This window comes from Poeciliopsis prolifica, unplaced genomic scaffold (assembly GCF_027474105.1).
Source record: "Poeciliopsis prolifica strain line A6 unplaced genomic scaffold, Auburn_PproV2 SCAFFOLD010, whole genome shotgun sequence".
Lineage (NCBI taxonomy): Eukaryota > Metazoa > Chordata > Actinopteri > Cyprinodontiformes > Poeciliidae > Poeciliopsis > Poeciliopsis prolifica.
The window spans coordinates 3952333-3968048 of record NW_026562385.1 but is presented as its reverse complement, the minus strand read 5'-3'; the positions used below and the strand labels follow the sequence as shown (position 1 = coordinate 3968048).

The 15716-nt window shown below is 38.0% G+C and overlaps 1 protein-coding gene across 1 annotated transcript in view; it reads right to left on the bottom strand.

The window, feature by feature from the left end:
• Positions 1-8444, bottom strand: part of cyth3b (cytohesin 3b) — a 32713-nt gene extending 24269 nt beyond the window's left edge. Inside the window, exon 1 of the mRNA XM_055035852.1 lies at positions 8120-8444. Coding sequence (XP_054891827.1) covers positions 8120-8138 — 19 coding nt within the window. The 5' untranslated portion in view covers positions 8139-8444. The remainder of the gene's footprint in view (positions 1-8119) is intronic.
• Between the last annotated feature and the right edge of the window lie 7272 nt (positions 8445-15716).

Genomic DNA, 15716 nt, shown 5'->3' with positions numbered 1-15716 from the left:
TAAAATCCAAGAATTCATAATAGGTTCCTGTTACTTTAAACAATGACTGCATGTACTATTCTGTGTGGATGTAAAAGTCCCAAAAAGGTCTCCAGTCCTTGACCTATAATCCACCACCATCCGTAACCTTCCCTACCTGATCTTCTACATTTGTTTAATTCTCTCAAGAGGAATGTGCGCACACAAGATAAATGCAGGTGAAAACACTGACAGCCATGCATATACATTTACTTTTGCATACAAGCTTGTATAAATAATAAGAAGAGCAGAACAGGACATGCACAGCCAGGATCAGGCTTGTACTACTGACCCACTTTAGGGATCTGACTGCAGCTGTCAGTGGCACTTTTAAACTGTTCCACTTCTTCATCTCCCTCCACTGGGCATATATAAACTGTCTCACGGTACAAACAAAACATTACAAACACACACGAGCAGAAATGCACAGTAAAAGGTTGCTCAAGAGTCTGTGCTCCTCGGTTGGTGACCTGCTGCCTTTCTCAGTTGCACAGGGTCATTGATGAGACACGATTACACAACTGCAGCATCGTCAGATCTTTTCACTGCACCAGCAATGCAATTACACCCATTATGAAAGCAATAAGAGTTTAAGATCTTACAGCAAACAAGACATGAGAGGCAGGATATTAAATCCGGACCATTTCACAAGCTATGGGAGTTTTGTTACAGTTTACTGACACATTGAGCATGTTAGTAATTCACTGAGCATCACTAATGTCTTCTCAAAAGCTGAACTAGCAGATGGGTTTACCAGGCTTTCGAAGTTGGAGGGTGAGTGGGCAGTGAGAGCCTCTTCAAATATATAAACTAGATGTCCAAGAGTTGAATGGTTACGTAGAAAGGTGAACTGGAATAACAGACTTTGCTTTAGTAAAACTGAGATGAAGGATCAGTCTGTATTTTTGCAGCCTGTGTCCCCATAAGGAGCCTGAGGTCCCATAAAAGCACTAAATTCATACATACATGCAGCAGTCCTCAGATTTGGGGTTTTTGGACAGGATCTGACATGTTGGGCCATATAGTCCGATAGAGCCGGTCATAGGTGCAGCATATGGTTATGGAGAAGTTTTTTCTGTGCGGCTTGCTGCTTTATAGCTCAACAAAAAACGGCAGATAAGTACAAAGTGTGAAATAATTGATAAATGTTTTTATTATTTTTTTCCAAACACGAGTCTGGATATCAAGTAAGCCTTTATTTTTAGTTCATTTCACAACGTCACCTCAACATATCATCAATGATTGGAAAAATGAAAACGGTTAATTCAGAACAATTCTGGCATGGAAACCTAACTTCAACTCCAGTCTTCTAGAATCACCGTCCTGCTCAAAAAACATAATCACGGTCCTGTACAAGCGCAAAATCTCAGTTAATTTATGACCAGCTTTGATATTTTCCCCCCAAATTAGGCTCCCAAAAATTCAGCTGTCAGTGAAAGTCAGGGTCTATCGACATCCTAATAATGTGTTGCATTTGCAGAATGCCAGGTCCTGAATCCACATACACTCTCAAAGGAATACACCTTTTCCTGTAGGTTAAACAATCTTTGCGCTCTTACATAACTGTTCCAGCACTCCTTTTCCTGCCACCTCTGCTCTGGTTTCTCTTTTCTTTTTTCAATAAACCTAAACTGCTTTGCCTACACACACATTTAACACACTCTTTACTGGAAGCCGTGAACCCAGACATTCCGTAAGGGTCCATCAAATTGAGGAGGATACTTCTTGTCCAAGTTTTATTTCTGTGCATGACTTTTGGGAGTTTTCACAGGCACAGCTTACACTTTCCACTGAGAAAATTAACCCTGTTTGCATCCCATCTATGAGCCCCTTGACAGACTTAAAAGTTACAAAGAATCCAGTGTGTGACTATGTTGAGCTGTAGGTCCTTACTGCACAGCTAACTAATGAAGAGGAAACTGAAACTCATTTGAAAACTCTTACTATGTTTTTCTTTCTTCTCCAATTCTTTACATAAATATTGGGTCTAGCCATCGGCTACATGTTGAATGATTTAATGTTGTTTACAAGGCAGAACTGAGCTTCAGAATTTACAGTGGCCTCATGTTCACCTGAAACATTTGCACAGAAGCGCGCAAACTCAAATCTGATTTCCACATGGGTCTGTCTGCAGTAAAAGCCTGCAGAGTCCCATGTAAGCCAATCAGGCAACGTCATGGGTAATTGTCAAGCGCGATCAGATATCTTTTTCAAAGCAAAGCTCAACAACAGGCTCTTTGTGGTAACTGGCCTTTTTGTTAGAGATAAAACGCAAACACTTTTGTGCTGAACTTCCAATCAAGCCAAGACGTCTTTAACCTCTCGACATACATCCAGGTATCGACTGAGCTGTGGTGAGTCAGACTGCTGGTATACAATCACCAAGCAGAAAGACAAGCAAGAGAAAATAGCTGTCTAAACAGTGGATGAGACAAACTGCTAAACAGAGATGAATCATACTGACGGGGTTCAAAATGCAGCCATGCCCCAGGAACCTCTAAAGCAGATGTTGGTTTATTTTGCACAGGTAAAATAATCGTTTTTGGGAAGATCCAGCAGAAGAGTAGACTGAGAGAAAACACATTTCGGTTCAGTAATACGAGTCTGCGTACTGACAGGAAATTTTGGATTGACTGTGGCGGTAAGATAAAAAATTTCCATAAGTTTTGGAGGCAGAATTTTTTAAATGCCTTGACACCAGAAATCGATCAAGGCCCAAATAAATTCTATTGGCAATTTTAACAGAGTGCATGAGTTTGCATATTATTTGGTACATCCAAATGTGCAAATCTCAGAAGAAAGAATAAATTTGGCGGTTTAAGGAGCAAATGTTCAGTTTAGGGAAATAAATCATTTTCATGCTGTCTGTTCAAGTAAATCAGAGCGACAAATACAGTACTATCCCCTAAATCTTTGGGAATAGTATCTGTATCACGCTTGTTGAAATGGTGAAGGTCAGAATTCAAACCAGGTCAAATATCTGCAGCTGATTGTAGTGAGTGAAAGGGACTAAAATGTGTCTCAGTGAGGGCCCCCTGTGTTTTGTGCACGATTTTAGAGAAACCCTCAGCTGAACTATATGCTCCACTGCTGCTCCCTGACATCCTGCAGAACTTTTGTGCATTTCCACAGACTCTGTCTGCATGCTTCTTTCTATCAGTTTACTCAAACCCGCAGTGAAAACCAGGTGAAAACCTCCTAAAGAGTCTAATGTGGACAAAGATAGAAAACAGTCTAGAAACCTGTATTAAAGCATACTTTAATAGAAGGCTACTTGGATTGCTTCTGGGTGTCCCTGTGTTTATTACTGCACAAAATTAGTTTTTTTTTTTTTTTCCATGAAGCAAGAAGCTGCTGGCTTGTTCCTACAGCTGGCAAATGAATGATTGAGATCTTAATGCCAAGCTCATAACAGCCCGAGTTCGCCTGTATGTGTCATAAAACCCTACAAACCACACACTTTAACGCACTGAAAGCTGCAAACTTTAAATGTCTGGTTCCACAGGGTGTAAACACAGTGGTTTGCAGCCAGAATCAGAATAGAGAAGCAAGGCTTTATCATAATAACCCAGAGAATTGTTCAGAATTGCTTCCATCGTCAGCAGGTAATTAAAAGTGGACACTGAAGCAGCAGGAGCAGAGTGGGTGTGTGCATTTGATGGACTATCACAGCAGATCACATAAAACCAACATGTCTTTCAGGATGCTATTTTTGAGTGGTCTGTCTGATTCGAACAATACTTTGTTGACTTGTTTGTCTGCAGAGCATTCATGGACAAGAAGTAAAATAAGCCATTGTGTTGCTGAAAGTTGCACGTGTCAAACCAAAAGCTTTAGAGCTCGTTTTGAGTAACTACTCAGTTTTGCTAATATCATGATCAGCCACAAAATTATTCAGTAGTGCTACAGAAAAATAGATAGTATGAGGGAAAAAATACACTCATAACTGAAGACCCCATGGGATGCCTTTTTAACCCTTTTTCATTTCAGTAAATAATTTCATATGCATATACTTAACCATTCCAGAACAGTTTATATCTCTTTATTGTTCAATATCCTGATGAATTATGGAGATAAATATTCATGCGCATGGACAGCTCTCTAAAGATGCATCAGTAAAACATGCATTTTTTGCATCAGTAAATCATTTAATAATGAAATCAGAGGTGGAAGCAAGGCTGTAAAGAACATATTTAGAAAGAGGCAATTTTTTCTGCTTCGTGCCAAGACAAGTCCACAGTTCAGCCATTCTGTTATCTGCTCTAAATCTTACTCTCTCTTGCTGCCTGAATGAAGTTGTTCTGTTTTAGGTTTGAGCTTTTAAATTCTACCTATTTCGTACACGCTTTTAGAAATGTCAGAAGTCAGTAAAAAGTCACTAAAGGACCTTTAGTGACTTTAGTAGAGAAGTTTGAAATGACAAAGCATTGACATGATAAACACCTGATGAATGGTAGAAAAGGAAAGAAACACAGGAAAAATATATTTTTTTTTTTTGTATTTGTGGAACAAAAATACACTTGCAGTCTTTTTAGGATAAAATTATACCAAAGGGCACTTGCACATGTGGACAGATGAAGATGGGAACCTAATTACAAACCATCTTTTTTGGATGAGCTTCTCTACTTTTATACAGGAAAGTAAAAATAAACAAAAAAACTTGACGGTCCATTCTACCTAACTAGAACAACATAAATACATTGCAGCTTTTCTACTTAAATAGTTAAAAACAGAAGATTGGTTTCACAAATCATTTTTCAAAGAGAATATTTCAGGCTTACGTAGAAGTCACAACGGGAGAAATTGAAAAAGAAATAAATCCCTGTTGAAAGCATGACCTGGTTTGAGAGATGGTCATGGATGGCCACTTGCTGTTCGCCGAGTTAATTATGACTTTTACTGACAGAAACTCTGCAGAATTGGTTCAGTCAGAATATCCAGTCCCCTGCGTCTCTGCCTCACCGCCTTTCCCTGGCATTGCTCCATACTTCATCGGCAATTCTCCATGTTGGTTCTGGCACTTCCTCCCGCCTCCTCCTCACAAAGAAAAACACATCTCACCGCCCAAGTTACAACTACACTACACACTATGTGGTTGCACATGCTTTCCCATCTTGACACTCCGTACTTCACTACGTCACTTTTTAAGTCTTCCCTTGCTCCTGGAGAAGTGTGAGCCATATTGGAAGTGACGACAGTCACATACTGAACCTTATTGACCAAGAGGCCACCAACATTAAGCATCAACCTGTACGGATTCAGCCCTGTAATCGTACCCAGCATGACTCCCCATTCGGTGCTGTTTCACAGCTCGCTGTTCTGCTGGTGACTCTGGCATAGGCATGTTTGATAAGAGCTTGTTTGAATTAAGAAAACAATTAAGGCATTTGTAGGAAAAAAAAAACATATGAATCTATATAGATTTTTGCAGCATGTGGTAGATTATATATTCTACCTATTCTACAGTTTTGCAAATACATTCATGGTCACTTTTCTTGTGATTCACATATCTGTCTTCAGAGCAAAATATTACTTGTGTGCTTCATCCTGTTGCTCTGAATGAATATGTGACAATGTGTTTACATGCGCCGGGCTATGTCAGCACTTCCTGTTCATCATCACAGCAGCATATGTCTCTCTGAGGGGACCACGCTTATGTGCAACACCAATGAAAGTCAGGCAGGCTGAACGCAGCACAATCCAAGCGTTTCGTCCAGGTGCAACTTATGCATCACTCCTGCAATTAGTCATACCCTGCAACTTTGCACGGACTGAACATGTGGTGGGGAGACAACCTTTGATGAACAAAGGAGAGATGACTGGAGTAAGTGTGTCTCACCTGGAGATTATGACTAGGTGTTGATAACACAGCTATATAAAGTTTGCTAAATTAGGAGCAGGACCAGTTAAGTGAGACAGGTTCCCCTTTAGGTTCCCTTTTGCTTGTTATTGGTAGGCAGGGGCGCTGCCAGGAATCTTGGGCCCCCTGACAAAAAATTAATATAATAAAAGTATTCATACTACATTAACTTTTATTCACATTAAAACTAAAGATGTTAATGGATTTATAGGGTTTTAAGTGACACACTAACACAAAGTAGCTCATTACTATGAAGTAAGAGAGAATAGTAAGTTGGTTTTCTATTTTCTCAACTAAATAGTGTTGTGTGCTGTTGTATTCAGATCCCCAGTCATAGAACTACCTTTCATTTCAGCTGTAAGTCTTTGAGAATATCAGCTTTTCATATTAACAGACTGAAATTTTACTCAGATAGAACAAAGGTCCATGTTTAAAGCTAAACCATCTCATTTTGGACTAAGGTGTTGTTGTTTATGATTGTTGTCCTACTGGAAGGTGAACCTTAAGTCTCAATGCAACAGCAGTCCATAAGACGTTTGCTTCCATTAGCGTTATGTATTTAGTCATTCACCTTCTTATCAGATCTGCCCAGTTTTCCAATCCCTATTAAAGACAAACAGGCACACAGCATGATGGTGCCACCATCATGTTTTAAAATATAAATGTTTTTGTTTATTGTGAATTCTTTAATACAATCTGTTGTGCATGTTGGCCATAAAGTATCATTTTGGTCTCTTCTGACCTGAGCACATGCTTCCACCTTTGGTACATTTCATATATGGCGTATGAGAAACTTTAAACAAAACCTGTTTTATTTATTGCCATCAAAATTGTTGTCCTGTCAACAGTCTTGCACTTGAACAACAATTGATCTCTGAAGCCACCTTAGAGTTACCATTGGCCTCTTATCAGCTTGTGTGATTAATATTTGCTTACATTTTACTTGTCAGGTAAAGGTTATGCCTAACATTTGGTATGTTTGTATTTGTGCCATACATTTGACATTTTCAGGCAATGAATAAAGCAATGTGCCAAGGGATGCCTGGGGCATTAGCTTAGATGTGTGAAAGACTTTCTCCCTGCCCTATCTGATGTGTTTCTTGGTCTTCAGGATTATGCTGGTTGAATAATGTTCTCTGACAAACCTACAAAGGTTAAAAACAGTTCATGTACCCGGTCTATATTTAGATTAAATTACTCACAGGTGGACACAATTTTGTGACTTGTGAAGACAGTTTGTTGGATCACATTTTATTTAGGGGTATCAGATATTAGGGGTCAAAATGAATGCAGCACTTTCCATGTGTTTCTTTAATAAAAAGATGTTTGAAAACCATACATCATTGTCCTTCAAGACTAAGTCAAATTTTGTAACAATGAGGTACATTGAAGTTTGAGACAAATTGTGTACAAAGGGTCTGAATACGTTTGCAGGGCACTGTTCCTTTATATAAAAACTTTTTTTTAAAAAAAAGCCTCTGCAAGATGTGTTTATTAAATATTTAAGTTTTGGACTATAGCCTGTGCCAATCAGGTTAGGGGGAATTCCTACTTACTAAACTGGCCATGACTGAAAGATATTTAGAGATGCAGCACAAATATTTATGGATCTAGTTTCATTGCATACTGTTTAGTCAGAGGGCTGGGGCTTGCACATCTGCGTTTACTTTGAAAGTATGTTACACTTCCAAAGATTGCCCTGTATAGTCTACAAAAACACTGACATTTTCCAAGTAAATCTTTTGGAATGCCGTCTCTTAAAGATCTTAAATGATTTTTTTTCTTTTTTTCAGTCAGTATGAATTCACCTCATTTGCTTCGGTGACCATAAAAACATAAAGGAGACCTGTTGGCACAGCTGGCCAGAGCGCAGAGAAACACCTCCATTCACTTTCAGCGCAAACAGTAATGACAGTGACGCCCTGTCAATCACGCATACTTATCCATTCACACCGGATGGCCTTGCTGAGTCTTAATCATCACCTGTCAAGTCCGGGTCAGCCTTCCTGTCCTAATTAAACCGACCCAGCACACATGGCGCGAGCCCGCCCGTCAAAGTGAACCTGGAACCATCTCGCGGGTGAAAATGCCATTTCCATTTGGGACGCTAGTCCTTGAAAATACTATTTGTGTTGCGATGCTGCGTGTACTAAAACACTAATAACGGCAGCAATGCTGATGGAAACAGGTCGAAACGGAAATCTATCAGAGGTGTGAATTGCGTGGAATAATTGAGTCTACCTTGGTTATCCTCGTCCATGTCTGCAGTGGGTAAAAAAATTAAAAATTAAAATCTCCCGAAAAATGGTACAGAGAAACTTCCGATGCGTCTAATTTACTCCTGGGTGAACGTCCTAATTTTCCAGGACGCACTTGGCGTTCAGGTAGTCTCACAGGCAGGAGCGTCTCCTCTCGGGAGATGTTGTGGCCATTTACCCCTCACACACAGTCCCAGGTCCCGTCCTCCGGGGCCCGTGTGTCCGCCCGGTGCTGTACGACGGCTCTCTGCAGCGGCGGCAGATTGTCTTTAAGCTCACAGCGGCGCTCGTTATCCCTCTAAATACGCCTTCACTCCACTAGTATAGGCAGAGCCGCTGATGAGGCGCTCTGCAGTGAAGCTGTGCGCGCTCTGGCCGGAAGTAGAGCCCGCTGTTGAGCCTGTTTGCTTCAAAATAAAGGCAGCCGGGCTTACTATGTAGAATGAGCGACGGAGTCTTAAAATCGAGGCTTTTACTTTGAAGTTTTCCTCAGGAAACCAGTTTCTGATTGTTTTTGTGAGTGTGCATGTTAATCCAATCCCATCTATGCTGCACAGCTCGAGCTGCGCGTCAGCGTTGATCAGCCGTCACGTGATTCACAGCGGCGTTCACCCTAATAAATATTGTAAAGTCGTTTTATTTTAGGCAATGTGAGGTTTGATTTTTAAAAAATTATATATATATATATATATATATATATTTTTTTTCATATCAGAACTTTGAAATTACTCATTTATATTACCAGATAAATAGCAGCAATAAAAATAAATATTGTTATCTAAAGAGTGGATCTTTTTTTTTTTTTAGAATAAATAAATAATTTTTTTTTAAATTCCAGTCCAAATGGTCATGAAAATGACCCAGGACATACCAGGTAGTAGATGGAGGGAAACAAAGTATAAAATGGCTTTGTCTTGGATGGAAATTTGAATAAAGTCAAAACTGATCGAGTTTGGTTTTCATCCTCAGCATATGCTGTGGGGTGATCTTCTGTTTTGTTTCCTTCACAAACTGATGAACATTTTGTTGTTAAAGTTTTAAAACCTTTACGTGTTTTTTGTGAATCAGGAGACGTGGGTTGACTCACTGGACATTTATTGGGGAACATCAGGGTAAGGGGAACAGATGCAGCCACCAGCAGTCTCACTCTGGAAAAACAATGTTTTCTAAATAGATACCTCTATAAATCATAGCATAATCCATGGAGTGACAAGGTGGATGTTCAAAGTAGATACTCCATTGACTAATTAACAATATATGGTGCATTGTCTGGGCACTGTTCAGAACAATATGCACTTCTCTCGGTGTGCCTGTTGGCACTATCTGCTCTAGTCCCGTCCATTCTGACCCATCTGGTTGTATTTATCAAAACCACTGAGTCTCAGCTGATTTTCCACATATTCCTTTCCCATTAAACTGGCTCTTACAAACGTATTCATGTGCAACCATAGATATTTCTGGACCCCCTGTCAATTATGCTTTTACTACCTCAACACTGTTGATAAGTAAATTTATTAATTTATTTGTTTTCCATATAACAATAGAGCACAACACATTGTGGGTTCTGAATGCTAGGAAAACCAACTACTGTGCACTAGGCAAATTATTAAATGCAACATATCAAGGACATATGCTAAAGAAGTATGTGATACTAATACTCGGTGAATCTTTGATCAAAAATCAGGGTCATTATGGTGCAATGTGTCAAGATAAAGAACAGCTCTCCATTTTGTATTCCTCTATTTGCCTGTGAAATCATTAAGTGCTCCAAAACATAGTACTCTTATATGTATATGCTGTGGCAGATTTTAGCTGATTAAATATAAGAACATGCACATAATTGTTTTTTCATCATTAGAATTAAATCTCATTAAATTAACAATTTAGTGGTTAAGTAGCTTTGTAAAATGCCTTATAAGTAAATGTTCTAGATATTTAACATAAAAACTTGCAACAAGTTTTTAAATATCAAAGGAGTTCAATGGATATTTCAGTCCAAAAATGAGCTCTGGTGTTTAAATATGCAACACATTTCAAATCCACCATAGAATGATTTCTGAGGATGCTGTGAGGCACTGGTGCCCAGAAATGTCTCCAAAAGTGATTCATCAAATTAATTTAACTACTCTGCCGCACACATTGCTGCTGGCCATCATGTACCACGCAGACACACAAATAGGTCACAGCCCAGAGTCTGAAAGAATATTTCCAGTCTGGATTTTGGGCACTTCTGGATGACATCCACACTCAGAGATGTTTGCAGAAGTTGTTTCTTTGACACACGTGGCTTCAATTATGGCATTCCTTCCTTCACAGGCAAGGAGGGGGTCTCACTTCCTGTGCACATTACTCCAGTGGTCAAGCATGAACAGATGTTGTAATTTATTCATTTGTTTATTCGTAGGTGTCACTTTGAGAAAAATGTCTCCGCCTCAGTCTAAACAAAAAAAAGATATTATCCAGCCAAACATAAGCAATCTGTCTGACATTATTTCGTCTAGAGGAAGGATTGCTTGTCTCCATTTTAGAGGAAAGATATTTGAACTCCTCCACTTGGGGCAGGATGGATGGATGGATTTTTTTCTTCTGCTTCATATATGATCAGACTGAGATTCCTGATCCTTGATGCAAATGTCCACAGTCTTCTTCACCTTAACCTTTATCTTCAGTTTTGTTTTATTTATTTATGCCTGATTACGTAGAAAAAGGACTAAGCAGATACAAAACAACTCAAACTATTTATTTTCTGCAAGTCCAAATAATTAGACAAAGCATCTTGAATCCAGTTAAATCAACCCTGGTTCATACTGGATAACCCAAATCCAGAATCTGCAATTACATTTGCATGACCCCCATGACTCTTGTACATGAGGGTCATGTAATGCAATATTTGGAGAAAAAAAAGGATCCAGGAAAAAAAAAAACATTTCCACTTAACCATACAAGGAAGGGGACAGAAAAATATAGAAATATATGTGCCAGTCTAAAGGCTTGGCTCTATTAGTTTGGGACTGAAGAGCAGTTTCTATATTGGATTTATAGCACAAATCTTTATCTAATATTGTTACACAACTGGCATGGTCATTAACCAGACGAGTTAGTTAATTGCACTGGTTTTCCAATTTGCAGCTGCAATACAGATAAGTTGGGTTTCATGTGATTGAACTCAGCATAAAAACTACCATCACCGCTGTCTACTTTGACTCACACCGGGAGCTCTCTAAATTACCTGAAATTCTCATTTGAGTATGTTTGAACCAAAGATTAATACGCTTCCATAATAACGTTTTGTCTGTTGGTTCTGATTAGCTCTACATGAATTTGCTGTGACATTGTTCAATGTTAATTCCAACATTTCTAAGGCGAGCTAAAGGACCACTAGGACTTGTGTCACAGTTGGAGAATAATGAGGTTACATATTTTACAGCCCACTTCCCTCACAAAGAGCATGCTTCTTCAATTACAAATAAAAAAAACGAAAATATTTCTGGAGCTTTCACACAATGTTTATGTGTTAATGACTCATACCTCAAATATCTGTCTGGCCCAAATCTCCTCTTTAGTGAACAAAAGTCAACAGATGAATAATTTAATAACAAAAACTATAAATTCTCATTGTGTAAAGTCCATGAGGTTGTGTTGAGATTTTTCAAACAGGAGCCCAAACGTGACCCCAGTTCAAGGGGCTTGAAGTGAACACGTGTGGGGATGCGCGGCGTACTGCAGAGGGTACGTAGCCTCAGGGAGGAGCATGTCTGGCAGATTAGGCCAGACATCATGGGAAACGTCTGTTCTACTCCTGACCGATTTCACGTGACCTGATTGAGCAGTCGAAGCACTTCATGTGCTCCAATCACCACAGAAATGCCCAGAGGCCATTCACCTCTTGCATTTAAAGCCTTTTGCCCTTCATGTTAGTAATTACTCATTCAATCAGCCCCCTGACAACTCTACCATAAATCGCAGAGATGTTTTCCATCTGTGCTGAAATCTATTTTAGCATATTAAGTCTTTTGTTAAATGCCTGCAATTTGAAGCTTATTGTAAAACTCTAGCAATATACTACTGTATATTTACAGTTAGGTACTTCACACACTCTTCCTTGACTTTTCAACTACTTTAATTGCTTTTCTTCAGGTCAGTTCTAAACTACAAGATTCAGTCAAAACAAAACTCTTTTCCTGCAAGTGGTTTAGGGTAATCTTCAAAATACGACAAATATGTTTTTGTTTGAAAGCCGCTAAAAGATAGTAAAAGTTTCTCCTGGCCATATAAAAGAATCTTTTAACTGTATGTCATCATATTTTGTTAACGTCAAACCCGATGCAATCTTTAAATATTTCATGACTAACTATTAAATTTGTCTGCATTATTATTGATTTATTAATATTTGGATGTGAAGATGTTTTGTTTTGTTTTTTCCATGAAATGATTACATGTGTTAGGAAATTAGTCATTCAAAAACCGCCCCTGCTCTGAGGTGATATGTCTGAGTATCAGATATGGCCATATGGTCCCTTAGGCTAAATCATTTAGTTTTGACAAAAATCAAAAATATATATATAAAATTCCTGATGACAGTTTGATGTTTGCTTCTGTTGTTATTTTGTTTCTTTTTGTTTCCTTCAGCAATCTCCTTGTGCTTCGTTTATTTAATCAAGATCACTCAACGGAAAGTTTGGGAACTTTTCTTTTAGACTGATTTGAAGATTATAATACTGATTGATTTTAGATAAGTTGTGTAATTTAGCATTGCCTTATCAGTCTACACATGTAGCCAAACCAAAGGATGTGACCGGGTCTGGTATGTCCTTCCTGCGGTGAGCGTTGATCAGAGTGAACTTCTAGGGTGATGCCGTGTGGGGTTTTTTTGAGTGTCAAAGGTCACAGGACGCTCAGAGTGGCAGGATTTCCTCCTTCAGTCTCCATGTTTTAAAGCCCAGCTCTACACTCCTCACCATGTCTTTCCTGCCACCATCTGACTGAAGGGGAATGTTGAGTTAATTTTCTTGCGTCCAAGGCCACATATGAGTGGAGTCTTTATTTGGGCTCACAAAGGCAGCAGTGTTTGTCCGAGACCTTGAACGTAAAGCTGGGAGTGAGCTCCTCTATCTGAAGAATACGTCTTTCAGATCCTACCTAGATTACGAAACAAGCTATATAGTCAGTACTAATCATATATTTCAGTCTCTATAAGTTCACATATATTCTATTCTGAATGGCAAAAGCATAAAAATAATGAATATGAGCATGTCATTATTGGATACGCTTTAGATTACAGACCTTGAGAGCATCCCAGCAAGAATTAATGCCTATATAAAGGTCCTAAAAGACAACAAATTGCTGAAAAAGTTTTATTTTATATATTTTTTTAAAAAAGAAGAAAGAGACACAAACTGGATTATAGCAGTCCAGCTTTTTCTAATAACAAACAAGAAAGTAATACAAAATGTCACACTGACACCTACCAAAATACACCCATATTTGCATTCTTTTCTTTTTCCTGACCTATTTCAAGGCTGCAAAGTGACTGCTGCAAATAAAAAAAATTACTCCGCCTCTCCCTTTCACATTTCCTTTTGCTTCCTTCGCTTCTCCTCTTTCAGCTCTTTGATTTCATTTTTAGGTCAACTTTGAATATCATGACACCTGATAACCCTTTGATTATGCATCATCTGCCATGTCAATTGAAATGATTGATGTTTATTGAAATTGCCAGATACCTCACAACCTGGTGATTTTGTCTGCTCGGATATTTATATTATCAGATAGATATTATTATAATAGAAAAGACTGACATACAGTTTTGAACATAACCAGAACATGTTTTTGGGAGGTGGCGACACTTATTTATGGATAATACTTGGTTTTGAAACACTGGGCTTTTCATTGGTAGGTATAATATCTCAAGGGAAAAGGCAAGAGCTTTTGCCATTTTGTGAAAAGGGGTAACTTGATGAGTATGTATGATGATCTACATTTAGCAAATAAGCAAATATTAATGTGAAAAGAGCTATATCAATACCACAATTATCCTCAACACAAACATAAAGTCGTATTTGTAAAACGGTCTTGATATTTTGTATAATTAACCAACTTTGAGTCGAAGTTGGATGTTTCTTTTTTGTAAAAAAAAAAAAAGGAAACATCCAATATTCTACTTTTCTTTTATAAAGAAAAGTAGAATTTTCTTTGTAAAAACTGTTTTACAATTGAATAGAGCATATGCATTGAGGGTGTGCAATTCATAGTGTCCAGCTGTGCCAGATCACTTGGACATGACATTTGTTTTTTTTTATTATTTGAAGACTATGGGGATTCAATTTCAGAGCTCTACAGTCCCAAAGTTATCATATAGCTGAGTTAATCAGAAAATAGATCATGACGTCAGTTCCACTTCCAGTACGAAGCATCAAGTATGAAGCATCCAGCATGCTGAGGTGAGGGAATCTTCACAAATGCAGACAAAGATCTCTTGGTTCTTCAATGATTCACTAATGCTATTATTGAGACATTGATTGAGACAAGCTCTTTAACAAATGCAAATGATAAAGGGATTAAATTTACATACGATATTTTTGTCAATAAACTGAACTGAATTTATTTAAACAATATTTAAAACACACTCCGTTAAATAAAACATACAAGCTGCTACAGATGCTAAAAATGCTCAAGGCTTTTTTTCTAAGAGTATAAATGGTGACTGGCAAAAACTAAACAATGTATAATTTCTAGAGCTATTCTTTCATCAGTCCTCTTTGATAACCCTAATAAAATCTGCCCTCCACCACCAAATAAATTCTGTTTTTAACAGAAAAAGAAATAGGGAAGCTGGATAGTTTACAGCGTGCTATCAGACCGAGACACACAGCTGCCGGCTGATGATGGTCTTTATGCTGCTATCTTTACAGAGGACAGTTTTGGGAACTAAATGAGGAAATCTGCAATTATTAAATTGACTTAAATGGGAAGCTTGTTCAGATAGGGCCTAATGATTTAGTTAAGTATGGAAAACAGTTTTAGTTAGGGTTTAAATAGAAAAATTTATTATATTCTAACTCCTATCATTCATTTTGACTAGTCTGATTTAGCTTCAGGAAAACTTCACACACAAAAATGTTAAAAGATGAAAAACGGGACTCTTATTGTGATTAGCTGCTTCCCTCTGGTGGTCAGTTGATGTCACTGCATCATCAAGTCTGAAAAGCACATCTAATTAAACTGGCTCATAGTATAACTTTATAAATGTTAATGAAAGAAAATGTTTCCCATTAACATTCACGTTTGTTCATATGTAAATTAATGTTGGAATATATTACTATGAAAACCAAATGGCTGTTATTTTGATGTGTAAAAATACATAATAAATTGATAATAATGATTTAAAAAATGCTGTTTAAAAAGTAGTACAAATCTAACAAGGTATTAACTGCTTTATTAGTCAGGTTATCTGCTCCGGAAGCCAGCTTGAAGTCAACTGATTAACAAGAAAGAAACTTTCCATGTTGTTATTTGTGAAATAAAGTATCTCAACTTTACAACTGACTATCTTTAAAAACATTATGTTGTTTTAGTTAAAC